The 15,532-nt window shown below is 37.2% G+C and overlaps 1 protein-coding gene across 8 annotated transcripts in view; it reads left to right on the forward strand.

Moving 5' to 3' along the window:
* Window positions 1–15,532, forward strand: part of triob (trio Rho guanine nucleotide exchange factor b) — a 181,439-nt gene that overhangs the window by 15,308 nt on the left and 150,599 nt on the right. The window contains exon 1 of one of the 8 annotated variants that reach the window (XM_059567332.1): window positions 4,855–4,994. The exons of the other annotated variants lie outside the window; for them this stretch is intronic. Within the exon in view, the coding sequence (XP_059423315.1) occupies window positions 4,964–4,994 (31 nt within the window). The 5' untranslated portion in view covers window positions 4,855–4,963. Of the gene's footprint in view, window positions 1–4,854; window positions 4,995–15,532 lie in introns of those variants that run through there. 8 annotated transcript variants of the gene reach the window in all.

The raw sequence follows: 15,532 nt of genomic DNA on the forward strand, positions 1-15,532 counted from the left end.
CGCTCACCGTCTTCAAACAACACGACTCTGTCTTGCTCTCTCTCCCTCGCGCATATTAATCAATTGACACGATGGTGTCGATGTTTAAATCATTTAAAATGAGAATGTAAGTGTGCTCACCCCATTTTTGTTTATAAGAAAAAATTAGATTAGATTTCATATCACAATATATATCGCAGAAAAATAAAATATCGCAATGTCATTTTTTCCCAATATCGTGCAGCCCTACTCCCAAGGGTAACATATAAAGCGTGAAGAGTAGCGGCCCTAGTACTGAGCCTTGAGGTACTCCACTTGTGATCGATATGATACATCTTCATTCACTGCTATGAACTGATGGCGGTCATATAAGTTTGATTTAAACCATGCTAATGCACTTCCGTTAATGCCAACAAAGTGTTCAAGTCTATGCAAACGAATGTTGTGTTCAATTGTGTCAAATGCAGCACTAAGATCCAATAAAACTAATAGAGAGATACAACCATGATCAGATGATAAGAGCAGGTCATTTGTAACTCTAAGGAGAGCAGTCTCAGTACTATGATACGGTCTAAATCCTGACTGAAAATCCTCACATATACCATTTTTCTCTAAGAAGGAATATAATTGTGAGGATACCACGTTTTCTAGTATCTTGGACAGAAAAGGGAGATTCGAGATTGGTCTATAATTAACTAGTTCTTTGGGGTCAAGTTGTGGTTTTTTGATGAGAGGCTTAATAACAGCCAGTTTGAAGGTTTTGGGAACATATCCTAATGACAATGAGGAATTAATAATAGTCAGAAGAGGATCTATGACTTCTGGAAGCACCTCTTTTAGGAGCTTAGATGGTATAGGGTCTAACATACATGTTGTTGGTTTAGATGATTTAACAAGTTTATACAATTCTTCCTCTCCTATAGTAGAGAATGAGTGGAACTATTCCTCAGGGGGTCTATAGTGCACTGTCTGATGCGATACTGTAGCTGACGGCTGAATGGTTACAATTTTATCTCTAATAGTATTGAATTTAGAAGTAAAGTAGTTCATAAAGTCATTACTGCTGTGATGTTGGGAAATGTCAACACTTGTTGAGGCTTTATTTTTCATTAATTTAGCCACTGTATTGAATAAATACCTGGGGTTATGTTTGTTTTCTTCTAAAAGAGAAGAAAAGTAATCGGATCTAGCAGTTTTTAATGCTTTTCTGTAGGATAGGTTACTTTCCCGCCAAGCAATAAGAAATACCTCTAGTTTTGTTTTCCTCCAGCTGCGCTCCATTTTTCGGGCTGTTCTCTTTAGGGTGCGAGTATGCTCATTATACCATGGTGTCAAACTGGTTTCCTTAAACTTCTTTAAGCGTAAAGGAGCAACTGTATTTAAAGTGCTAGAAAAGAGAGAGTCCATAGTTTCTGTTACATCATCAAGTTGTTCTGAGGTTTTGGATATGCTAAGGAATTTGGATACATCAGGAAGATAACTTAAAAAGCAGTCTTTTGTGGTAGAAGTGATGGTTCTTCCATACTTGTAACAAGAAGTAGAATTTACAATTTTGGCTATATGAAGTTTGCACAAAACTAAATAATGATCTGAGATATCATCACTTGGCTGCGTAATTTCAACACTATCAACATCAATTCCATGTGACAGTATTACATCTAGAGTATGATTTCGACAATGAGTAGGTCCTGAAACGTGTTGTCTAACCCCAATAGAGTTCAGAATGTCTATAAATGCTGATCCCAATGCATCTTTTTCATTATCAACATGGATATTAAAATCACCAACTATTAAAACTTTATCTGCAGCCAGAACTAACTCGAAAGTAAAATCACCAAACTCTTTAATAAAGTCTGTATGGTGCCCTGGTGGCCTTTATACAGTAGCCAGTACAAACATAACAGGGGATTTATCATTAATATTTGTTTCTCTGGATAATGTTATATGAAGCACCATTACTTCAAACAAGTTATACTTGAAGCCTCCCCTCTGAGAAATACTGAAAACAGAGGACCTCAAACAACGATCTGACAAACAAGAAACGAAAGACAGGGCATTAAATAAGTCTGCCAACACAGACTTACTTTATTTTTTATTTTATCCTTACTTCAGCCGCCAAGGGTGATCATACCAATAACTTGTAATCTTTACAAGAATATCAGAATCATGGAATGAGCAAGTCTGCATTTATTAGGCACTTAATAATATCACATCAGTTTGTGCTTTTAGAATCGCCGAATATGCTGCGGTCGTTCCATCACATCTGCAGCAGAGACCTGAATCAGGAAATTGGTCCCCAGAACACACCCTAACCAGTTAAACCGTAACACCGGAAAGCGCCAGGGTGTTTTCCTCTGAGGTGCTTGTGCATCGCATTTGTGCTGCCGTGGTACACCATATCGGTTTTGCAAAGGGAACAAAGAGCCATTTTATTTGGCCTCTGTTTAAAGTATTCCCATACTTTTGATAACAGTGGTCTCTGTTTTTGTGATAGAATGCAACTTTCTCCATTCCTAGTATGCCATTACACGAGATGTAAACAGTGTGACGCGTCGTTGCAGCACTACTTCAAAGTCATTGTTTGAGGCTGCCTGGGTGGAGTTGGGATACAGTATACCCCTAAACGGGTGTTCAAATTGGCAGTTAATTGTTGTGACAATACTGCACATCATTCCTTTTTTTGTAACAACAGGTGATTTCCATTGACATTAGTGGCAGTGAAATGAAAGTGAGCAGTGATTTAATTGGTAAACGAAGTTTAAGACAGACCAAATGATATAATCCAATTCAGCATCAGTTGACCTCACCATCACAAGTAAAATTAAACCAAACAATCACTACACGGGTTGCCTGGTGTTACTGTAAATAGCACAATTTAAAGTAACTGCACCATATTCAACAGACCTTTATGATTGGCCAAAGCAGAATTGTTGTGTCAGGCTGTCCTGACCTTGTAAATGCACATACATCATTAATATTATGGCTCGGTATCATAACTGACTTACTGGTATTTCACACATGATCTATAAATGGTCAAATTTGTGCAGCTCATGCAAAATAGGGTTCATATTTTGAAAGTTATTTATTTTATTTTTTTCAATTTCTTAAAGTGTCTAAATTCTTAAATACATAAAGAATTTGAAAGAAATCATAAAGAAATAAAATGAAATGAGCTTTGTATAATATATGTGAAGGACATCTGTATTTTTTGTGCACAGATCATAATGCAGGAGTGTCCCTTTCCAGTGTCTAATTAACTCATAACATAATTGTCTGATGGTCAATACCCCCACTTTTATCAATAAAAGTTTGCCAGTAATATCCCCCTGCCGATTGCTTGACCAGTCAAGCATTATACCATTAGATTTCAAACATATACATTCAGCATAAATAATCTGTATCTCATGTTTTCCAGAATCTTCCTGAAGGCAGATAGAAAATACTGAGATATTTACTGAAAGCTTTACTGGACAGCATGAAATTGTATTATGTAAATGGACCTCCCTGCTGTTTACATAGCACCCTGCAGTTAGCACAGTGTGGGCTAATTCTAGTGTGTTTACTCAACGTAAACAGGCAATATAATTGTCCTCCAAGGAGTTTGCTTGGAATTGTGCTTAGAATGGTATATCAAGCCAGCATATCATTCCCTGAGTAAGTTCAGGGTGTGTAGCTGTTTTATTTGCATTTTTGAAGTGTATTCCAGTTTTGTGGTGATGATTTCCTCCTGTCTGACATTGCTAATGTGATTTGTAGTTGTTTGATGTAAAAGGGTGGCAGAGTATGTCATATATATTTATATTTATATAAGACATGTATTTAGTTTCCCTTCAGGAACTTGAGCTACATCGAGATGCTTTGGGAATGCCTTTAGAGTGGCTCAGACCTTGCTGCTGCTTAGGCAGAGCGGCGGCGGCATCGTGGGGATCACATATGGATCTGGTGGAGGGAATAGAGATGGGCGAGTCCTTTTCTTCTTCCTCGACCACCAGATCCAACCCCCTCCCAGGGTTTCCATAAGCACGCTCCAAGGGAGTGGTTTTTTCCCCCCGATGAGAGAGCTCGACACATTACTGTCCTCTGAAGAGGGTGAGGTCGAGAGCGTCAACGAACTCCCTCAGTCTGCCCAGTATGAGGAGTTATTGGAGGTGATAACTTTCGCTGTGGCATAATTAAATTCACACAATGGCTTTATTACAGGCATACCAAGCGGACCTGCTAAAAGAGCTAGATGAGCGCTATGAAGTTAAAGCCCATGACATTAGGGAACTCCGGCAAACCGTTGATTTGTATCTCCGCACCATGAAAAAGACCGCCAAAGCTATTGGGCAATCTAGGGTAGCCTTAGTAGAGAAGGGAGAATGGCGTTTCTTGCGGTTTGGAAAGATAGGGATAAAACATGACATTTTGCGTACAATTTTAAATTGACTTTTCAATACCGACCAGATACAATACTGATTTTGGCGGGAACAAATTTTATATATTTTTTAAATGGTGTTTATTGCATTTTGGAACCAAACTCTTCATATATATATATATATATATATGTATATATATATATATATATATATATATATATACACACACACACACATACACACAATTTAATACCTATAGTTCAAGACTAAAGCATGACACTGCTGCCTCCTTCTCAAAAGCATCCATGCATGTCACCTGCCTGGGTCCATGTCTCAGATCACCACCGTCTGATTATCCCTGCCCCCGACCACCTAACTAACCAATCACATCCCACTGAGAATAGCTCTCACCCAATAGCAAACCATGAGATCATAATGGGTTCTGTCACAGAACTGTCTGCATGGGCCCTTGTATTGACTGTAGGAGATGAGAAGGGAAGATGGCAGTGAAAGAGAAGGGAGGAGAGAAATTATTATAGCCCTGGTTTCATCAAGCCTTGCCTTACTACAGCTGCTGAGTGTGCTTATGTCTGAAGATTTTTGCTGAATGCTTCGGATTAGGAATAATGGCCTTGCAGATCCTCTCTGCAGGGATTTGTAAGTGATGTTTCTGTGATACCTGCTGTGACTGTGCAGTTTATTGTGTTTTACTGCGTAGTATAGTGTCATACCTAGGGATTGCATTTGGATTTGTGCTACTCAGTGTGCTTTTGATTAACATAAAAAATACAGATCGCTGTTGATTACCGTGATGATGTTTACAGTCTTTTTGGTGTGTTCCGATGGGATAACTTGGAATTTCTTGTTTAAAATGTTGTGATGGTGTGTTCATGTGTAAGTAGCCTATATATAATCACATTTATAGCAGAAGTATTATCTTCATCTCAGTGATGTGGCAGTTCTTACATCTGCCAGATTATTCTATATGCTCAGTCTGCTGAGTAACTAGTGAGCATGGATCGGTCTTTGGTTCCCTGATCTATAAGTGTCCTTACTGGGTTCTGTATTTTCATTGGCTCAGGGCTCATATGCCTGTACGGTTTACTGCGGTGTAGTTAGAGGCCGTTAGAGTAATTTGCCTATGTGATTTCCTCTTCTCAGTGCTATGTGTTTTCAGTCAAGCAATGACATTTCAAGCCATTGATTCTATACAAAATGAAACAGGTTTATAGGTTCCTAGCCACTGAAAATGCTTGATAAGTACAGTTTTCTCTGCTGTGTTGAAGTTCTTCTTATTGAAATAGGAAGTTGGGGTGGGGCTAATCAAGTTTAGTAGCCTATGCTATTGGTGTTCATTATTTCAATTTTGACGTCAAATTGTAAGCAGACCTAGAAGACTATTTCACCTTGGGTTCCCTCTGGAAAGAAAAGTTTTTTTTTTTTTTTAGAATAGCTACCTTGTTATATAAGTACAATAAGGTCTGTTGTTATTTGTTTAAGAATAATCAAGAAATGAAACAATTTTCAATTTTTTTTATTATTATTTGTCGTCAAGACATTTAGAATTTTCTTTTTTTTATTATAAGACCTTATCTTGGCACCTGTTCTTCAAGGTGATTCTTTGGGGACAACTCCCTGTTGACTCCCTGTTGTCTTGGCAAATCTTGAGATGCCCTAGAGAGCAAATTGGTTCAAAACACAGTGTATCCATCTGCACATACTTATATGTTATATGTGTGAAGATGCATGCATCTCATTAAAGCTGGGAAGATAGAAGGTAGATACACTTTCATATTTCATATATATATATATATATATATATATATATATTAGGGGTGTAACGATACGCGTATTCGTATTGAACCGTTCGGTACGAGGCTTTCGGTTCGGTACGCGGTACGCATTATGGACCGAACGGTTCGTTGGACTAATTAATTATATTTGGAAAATAAAAATAATTGTGAAATATAATGATATGCGTTCAACAAGGTAGCCCAATAAATCGGGAAGTCGTGGCCTAATGGTTAGAGAGTCGGACTCCCAATCGAAAGGTTGTGAGTTCGAGTCCCGGGCTGGCAGGAATTGTGGGTGGGGGGAGTGCATGTACAGTTCTCTCTCCACCTTCAATACCACGACTTAGGTGCCCTTGAGCAAGGCATCGAACCCCCAACTGCTCCCCGGGCGCCGCAGCATAAATGGCTGCCCACTGCTCTGGGTGTGTGCTCACAGTGTGTGTGTGTGTTCACTGCTCTGTGTGTGTGCATTTCGGATGGGTTAAATGCAGAGCACAAATTCTGAGTATGGGTCACCATACTTGGCTGAATGTCACTTCACTTCACAATAACCCAAACGACGTAACAGGCAACGCCCCTGACACCCCCGAAGAAGAAAAAAACACCAACTTGTATGTTTATGTTAGGCTACTCAGTCAGGCGCTCGCTCACTCAGTAATACACGCTGAAGGCTCGTTGCAAAATGGCCAATGCGTTTAACAGACCAGAAATAGAAGATCCTCCAATAACCAACAGGTCTGGTGTTTGGGTGCACGTTGGATTCCCTGTAAGCTATAATGGTGATGGCAAGAGAGTGGTGGATAAAAAAAACAACGATATGTCGTGTCTAGGGTACACCAGCGGGAATACAAAAAAAGAAAAAAAAAACACCAGCGGGAATACTTGAAACATGTCAACTCATTTACGCCGACATCACCTTAGTGTGTCAGTATCTGGGAAAAGACGGAAAAAAAGAGAAACATACACGCAACAAAACTATCCCGGCAGCATTTAGACAGACATTTCCAACGGATTCAAATAGGGCAAAAGACATCACCACGGCGATTGGTAGGCTACATTTACGTTATAGCCACGGATATGAGACCTTACTATTTACCATTCATTCTATCATCACCATTATAGCTTACAGGGAATCCACCATGTGGAACACCAGACCTGTTGGTTATTGGAGGATCTTCTATTTCTGGTCTGTTAAACGCATTAGCCATTTTGCAACGAGCCTTCAGCGCGTACTGAGTGAGCGAGCGCCTAACTCTGTAGTGGAAAACGTAGGTTTTAAGAATATGCTTAATGTAATTGAGCCCCGTTACAATATTCCTTCACGAGCCAATTTCAGACAGACCGTAATTCCTGCTTTGTTCAAAAAAACATAAGCCCTATAGAGAACCAATTGATTAAAAACTCACTCAATATAAAGAGTTATAGAGTTCCATATAAAAAGTTACATCTTTGTATTTGTTCATAACTAATATAACATTTTCATTTTTTTTATAAGGAGCTGTTTTTGTTTTATACAGTATGCTGCTAAGAAAACACCATAGAAGATGGGTAAAGAATAGCTCCATCATTGTTCAATGTAAAAAAAAAACATACTTTGTTAGTTTTAATAAATAAAACATTTTTTAAAAATCAAGGAAATTTATCTGCCAATTTTTTCTTTTTGCTGTATCTAAAACGTACCGAACCGTACCGAACCGAACCGTGACACCAGTGTATTGTATCGAACTGAACCGTGAATTTTGTGAACCGTTACACCCCTAATATATATATATATATATATATATATATTAGGGCTGAAACGATTCCTAGAGTAACTCGATTACAAAAAAATGATCGAAGCAAACTCCTCTGCCTCGAAGCATCCTTTAATTTATTTTAAATCTCACGTCAGGTTCTTTCGCAATGATTTTTTTTAATGTGACACAACGCATTTACGTCACCCACAAAGCGGAGAAACAAGGAGTCAGCAGTGTTTTGATTTGAGGGTGCGGGCAAACGTAAAGAGAATGTTGTGTAGTCTGTCCATTGCAAGAAGATAGAGCTGGCATACCACAACTAGGGCACTATGATTTCCGCAATGCAAAAAACATGGAGGGAATCATGGAATCCAGTCATAAAAATGGAATTTACAGTTTAATTTGCCAAATTTTGAATGAATTAATCATAAATAGGTCATTGCACTCACATCAAATCATGATATTAAGATTAAGTTTGCTTAATTTTCAATAATTAAAAGATAAATTAATGTTTTATGTGTTTAATGTGCATCTCAGAAAATTACTTGATTAATCGATGGAATTTTAGGTAGAATACTCGATTACTAAAATATTCGATAGCTACAGCCCTAATATATATATATATATATATAAAATATTTACCACATCATCATTTCACTCCTGTGCTAGAGTATATAAAGTAACCTAAGAGAACTCTTCCATATGATGAATTCATTTTCATGTGCTTTCTATCATGCTGGAGTGAAAGGCAGAGAGTGCTTCAGGAAACTGTGGGTTAATTTTGAATTCTCATCGCAGGAAATCCCACAACCTAACAGGCTCTAAATATTTTATGACACTGTCAATATTCATCCATCTTTTAGAGGAAATGGTACAAATCACAGAGACTGCTAAACCAGTACTCCTCGGGTAACTCTGCTGAAAACTCATTCTATAAGACCATTGTAGTTCCTTCTTCTTTCTCTTATCAGTCAGATGTAGGTGTTTGTGTTTGCTGGTCTGTGGTGTGTTTTATGTTTCACAAGGTCACTTAGGAGAATTGTGACCTTAGAAGAGGCCACAGAGAATAGGGTGGGATGTACATAAGATGCTCTCTGATATCTGTTGATCAGTGGTATTGCTGAACTTAGATCATCATCTGCAAACTTTAGAATATCCTTTGAAAAAAAAAAAAAAAAAAAAAAAAAAAAAAAAAATATATATATATATATATATAAACTATGTATCTCCCAGCTCAATTCTGCTAAATACAACCATAAGACATAAAAATATTAAGACATTATTAACATTAACATCATGTTTTTTGCTGCTCTGATTCAATGTATGTTGTGAAAAGCACTATACATATAAAAAACATTTTGAGCTCAGGCTTTAATATGTCATCAGTGAATTAGTTGGGCCCTATGTGAAATACCTTTTTGATATATATATATATATATATATATATATATATATATATATATATATATGTGTGTGTGTGTGTGTGTGTGTGTGTGTGTGTGTGTGTGACTGTAGCTCAATTGGTAGAGCATTGCGCTATCATTTGCAATTGATATCAAGTGCAAGGTTGGATTCCCCGGGAACATTGGGAAATTGATAGCCTGAATGCACTGTAAGTCGCTTTGGATAAAAGCGTCTGCTACATGCTTTTATCTATATATAGATAGATAGATAGATAGATAGATAGATAGATAGATAGATAGATAGATAGATAGATAGATAGATAGATAGATAGATAGATAGATAGATAGATAGATAGATACAGGGAACTACAGTACACTAACCTTTTCCACTGGTGGCACTTGCGCTACTAACTCTTTCAGTTACTGGCGCAAAACATGATTTGGTCGCACAAATTATTTATAGTAAGCCACTCTGGATAGTAATGAACAATAATGAAACTGTATTGCATACAGATGTGCTTTTTATTTTACTTGCCATCTTTTAAACCAGATGTCTTCTTGTTTTATTTCTTACACACAGTGCATTGCCCCGTCTTGGTACCTTAACCCAGGGCCGCAGCTGGGGTTAGAGGGGCCATGTTGCAGGTTGTACAGTGGGCCCTGTCTGAAATTGTTTAATTTGTACTGTATGTTAATTCTATTTATTTATTTGTGCTATTTAAACAATGTTTACATTTTTTAAGTTTGTAGGTGTCCAGAAACTAATTTAAAATAGTACTGCATAGTCTTCAGTGTAAAATAAAATACACAGTCAAACCAAAATGTATTCAGACACCTTCAACATTTCTCACATTATCACAGTTTATTTGCTATAGTTTAGAAATTGGTAATAAAAAATGACAAGAACACAAGAGTTAAACTGTCAGAACAAATTGATCTTGATAATGTCAGATAACTTTCATAGAAAGATATGTGATGGAATCAACCAAAACTTCAGACTATCAGTATAATAACTATCATATATGGTTCATGTCAAATTAATTTTGATAAATAAGTCGCACCTGACTATAAGTCGCAGGACCAGCCAAACTATGAAAAAAAGTGCGATTTATAGTCCGGAAAAAAATGAAATTTTTTAAAATCAATTTCACTGGTAGTCTACAGTATGAAGAATTTTTGTGTACAATATTTCACAGATCAGTCTTCAAAGTAATTCAGTCAAGAGCAGTGAGTGATTTACTTTCATTTTCATACATTAAAGACACTGACAACAGAGCTAGTAAATTAGGCGCGGTCACTTTAAGAGACAGTCTATCCATTATAATGATACACATCCGATTTCTTTCTCAACTCTTTACTTTCACTTAAGACATACCACAGACTTTTTCGAACACACTTTCCAAGACGGGTATTTTGACATACTTTGTATGTATATGTTGTCACTACGAGACACGTCTCTGCGTGCGCCCTGAACACCAGAACACTTGCGGTGCTGAATTAAGCTCTTTCGCTTTTCGCTCTTTTTTTCTGTTTGTTTAAACTGCGATTTGAATTTGTTCGTTCAGGTGCAGGAGGACGCGAACGTCCTCAAGGAGAGCTCGGTTCAGTGTTGCTGTCCGTGAGACGCGACTCTCTTGTGCACACCGAACACAGCGCGCGAGTAACCACATAATCAGTTCAGCTTTCCCGCGTCTTGTGTTTGATGCTTTAAACGCTTTTGAATGTTTAAATTGGCAAGCCAACTTGATGTGTTGAATGCTCGGAGCACGTTATATAATGTATTCTTAAAATACACATTTCTGTTTTAATAAATGCTCATATTAAATCATAGCATAACACATAAGTAGGTACAAAAATAATCAGTGATACATTTGCGACCCCATAAAAATTGGGGTCGCAATGGCGTTTCAAAAGGTCGCATGGTCGAAGTGTAGTTAGTTCAGCACATAACTCATCTATGTCTGTTTGTGCTACATACATAAAAAAGTGTGCTATCACATTTCTAAGTGACCGGTCTTATGATTTCCAACAGCTAGACAATAAATAATGAAAAATCCCAGTTGTTGACAGAAGGACCCAACTTATATTAAGGGACCTAAGTATCATAGAGAATTCAGTGTCAATGAGGAAGCAAAGTACTGTTAAAAATTAAATCCTAAAGGTTTTTTCCAACAACATGTGTTCATTATTTATGAGCTGTCCGCAGTGTTGTGCATGAACGCATTCAATGAACAACGTTCACTGAACGCGTTCATATTTTCGCCGAACGCTGAACTGAACGAATCACTTTTCATACAATGAACGTGAACGAGAGCGGCGCTCACTCTTACAGGAATGAACAGCACGCGCAGTTCACGTTCACGCTCATTTGAAAAGTCAGGTTTTACCAGGGCTTAATTTGAGCTGGAACATGTTCCGTCACCTCCGACATTGGATCCGGCACCTCCTGTGTCACTAAAATTAATTGCCTAAATGAAAAAAAAAATACTGTTTGTGTAGTGTTCAATATTTGTGACACATGACTTGCGCGCTTGTTGTACTAGTTGAGATTGCTGTTAGCCTCTATCGTTCAACAGAAGAGGCTTGTGGGTAGTGAAGTTTAAAATATGGAGCGATTATACAGTACATGCTGACACCTGCTGGTGGGACCTTGTTTAAAACTAGAGGCTGTCTTTATAACATCTGACCTTTTAACTGTCACTTAATGTTGCACTCCAGTGTATGCATGCATGTATGCAATTTCTTTATGGTATTATATGGTATTATAATAATAAATATCATAACGAAGTAGTATTTAAAAATAAATCTAGACTATAAGCAATGGTCAAACATATTTCTGCATTACAGAAGGTTTTATAGGAGTGTCTTCTTCCTGAAGTCTATATTTTCTAGGGTTTTGGTGTGGAGTTTGGGTAGTTGTGGTTGTGCACTGCATGCCCGCATGGAAACCCAGTTTGGAAGACCTGCAATTAGCAAAAAAAGAGCAGTGCATCCAAAATTAGGAACAGAAGCCACACTCCTCTCTTTCCTGTCCTATTTTTCAGTGTCTTTCAAAAAATCTGTAAGGAAATTTTTGCTCTTTGATGATGCTGGTTGAGATTTAAAGGATTGCTGAGCTCATTAATAACTCAGAGCTTGGAGAATCCTAGAAATTGAATACTTTGTGGGATTCGTACCTTGTCCAAAGGTCTCATTTTGATTGCACTGCATGCTTTCAAAAACAACAGAGCATTTTATTGTAGTGTGTAAACTCCGCTTAGAGGAAAACACTTGTTCAACCTACGCTTCAGTTAAATGTAGCTAGATAATAATGATATCAGTACCAAATATGGATGGCCATTGAAGAGGCCTTACTGAGATTTCATATACAGTAGACATGCAGTTTTTGTTTTCAGTTGATTTCTACTAAATATTTGCCTATATATTTTTGCATCTAAAAAATGCCAACTAATATATATATATATATATATATATATATATATATATATATATATATATATATATATACAGTACAGACCAAAAGTTTGGACTCACCTTCTCATTCAAAGAGTTTTCTTTATTTTCATGACCATGAAAATTGTAGAGTCACACTGAAGGCATCAAGGGCTATTTGACCAAGAAGGAGAGTGATGGGGTGCTGCGCCAGATGACCTGGCCTCCACAGTCACCGGACCTGAACCAAATCGAGATGGTTTAGGGGTGAGCTGGACCGCAGACAGAAGGCAAAAGGGCTAACAAGTGCTAAGCATCTCTCGGGGAACTCCTTCAAGACTGTTGAAAGACCATTTCAGGTGACTACCTCTTGAAGCTCATCAAGAGAATGCCAAGAGTGTGCAAAGCAGTAATCAAAGCAAAAGGTGGCTACTTTGAAGAACCTAGAATATGACATATTTTCAGTTGTTTCATACTTTTTTGTTATGTATGTAATTCCATATATAATTCCACATGTGTTAATTCATAGTTTTGATGCTTTCAGTGTGAATCTACAATTTTCATAGTCATGAAAATAAAGAAAACTCTTTGAATGAGAAGGTGTGTCCAAACTTTTGGTCTGTACTGTAGGCTATATATATACGTGTGTGTGTATATATATATATATATATATATATATATATATATATATATATATATATATATATATATATATACTAGTGGTCACTAAGTAATTATTTATTCAAAATAAGTACCTACTCAATATGCAACTTTGGATGAAGCCACAGTCTCTGTATCTTGATGAGTGGAGGAGAGTGTCTTAGTCTAACATTTGCCATCTAGTCATAGACAATACTGTCTTAGCATATAATAACTTTATATTATATAACATGACATTTTGGCTAAATGTATTCATCTACAGGAAAACTGAACTCCCACATAGATAGTATAAGATTTGTACTCTATGTTTAGCATTGTTTAATGAAGGCAGTCGCTGGTTAAAAACCTTGTAACTCTATTTGCGAGTGATTTTGGTAGAACGTTGATATAATGACACATGAAAATGTCTGATCATATATAAAGCCACAATACCAACACAGTGTTTAATAATGTAAAAAATACAAGTTCTTTTTTATTTCCAGAAAAATTGCAGTTTCTGCCTGAAAGATACAATATATAGGTGTTAGAAAATAGCATGGAAAAGATGGAATTAATTACCTGTATGTGTATATTAGGAATAAAGACCATAGTGTGTGTGAGGGAGACACATGTTTGGGTGACAATCTATTCCCAGTGTCACTTGAGAGGACATTCCATACACAGCCTGGGGACTGAATTTATGAATACAGTTACTGCTACCTGTTCTTTCGTCGTGACTCTATACTCACACACAGACTAAAGAAAATAGAACAGTGTGGACCCCCTAAGGGATAGTTCACCCAAATAGCAAAATTATGTCATTAATAACTTACCCTCATGTTGTTCCAAACCCGTAAGACCTCCGTTTATCTTTGGAACACAGTTTAAGATATTTTAAATTTAGTCCGAGAGCACTCAGTCCCTCCATTGAAGCTGTGAATGGTATACTGTCCATGTCCAGAAAGGTAAGAAAAACATCATCAAAGTAGTCCATGTGACATCAGAGGGTCAGTTAGAATTTTTTGAAACATCGAAAATACATTTTGGTCCAAAAATAGCAAAAACTACGACTTTATTCAGCATTGTCTTCTCTTCTGTGTCTGTTGTGAGAGAGAGTTCAAAACAAAGTAGTTTGTGATATCTGTTTCGGGAATGAATCGCTGAACCGTTTAAAACGATTCAGTTCGATTTGGTGAACTGGTTCAAAAAGATCCGGTTACATCGAATGATTCGTTCGCGAACCGGATATGACAAACTGCTTTGTTTTGAACTCTCTCACAACAGACACGGAAAAGAGAAGACAATGGTGAATAAAGTCGTAGTTTTTGCTATTTTTGGACCAAAATGTATTTTTGATGCTTCAAAATACTGACCCTCTGATGTCACATGGACTACTTTGATGATGTTTTTCTTACCTTTCTGGACATGGACAGTATACCGTACACACAGTTTCAATGGAGGGACTGAGAGCTGTCTGACTAAGTCTAAAATATCTTAAACTGTGTTTCAGAGATAAAAGGAGGTCTCACGGGTTTGGAACGACATGAGGGTGAGTTATTAATGACATAATTTTCAATTTTTGGTTAACCAACTCTTTAATGAACATGAGTTGAGACACATGGATTAAAGGCTTTAGTCAGCTGGACAGATTTGCTTAATACCTCAAATCCATTGATAATTGTGTTCAACTACCTCACAAGCTGCATTAGAAATTGAGTGACATCACTTGATTGACAACTGAGTGATGTCACCCAACTCATATGAATTTGTAACTTCTTCATGGTGGACCCTTGATTTGGAATTTTCTAGCAACTGCCCAGAAAACATTAACAACCACAAAAATATATTAAAACCTATTTGAAACATCTTATCTTTGTGGTTTTGAGTTGACAGAACCCCCCTTAGGTCAACACTTACTTTATTGAGATTATCAGTGGTTTTAACTGAACTTGAGCCTCAAGGCTCCTTCAGGGCTGCAGAAGCTTCTTTTTTATTTATGAGGTGTATGTGCTGAGATGGAGAGCATTGTATCGGTAATGACACTTGTGCTCTGTTTGTTCTCACATGTAGACTGAGATGTGGAAATGATGTGCAAAGATCAACAATTCCGATGGAATCCAGTAATCAAGAGACACCCTTGTAGAAGCAAATCTTTTTGCTAGATATGAATCATCGTCTGACATAGATTGCAT

Source organism: Carassius carassius, chromosome 15, assembly GCF_963082965.1.
Source record: "Carassius carassius chromosome 15, fCarCar2.1, whole genome shotgun sequence".
Lineage (NCBI taxonomy): Eukaryota > Metazoa > Chordata > Actinopteri > Cypriniformes > Cyprinidae > Carassius > Carassius carassius.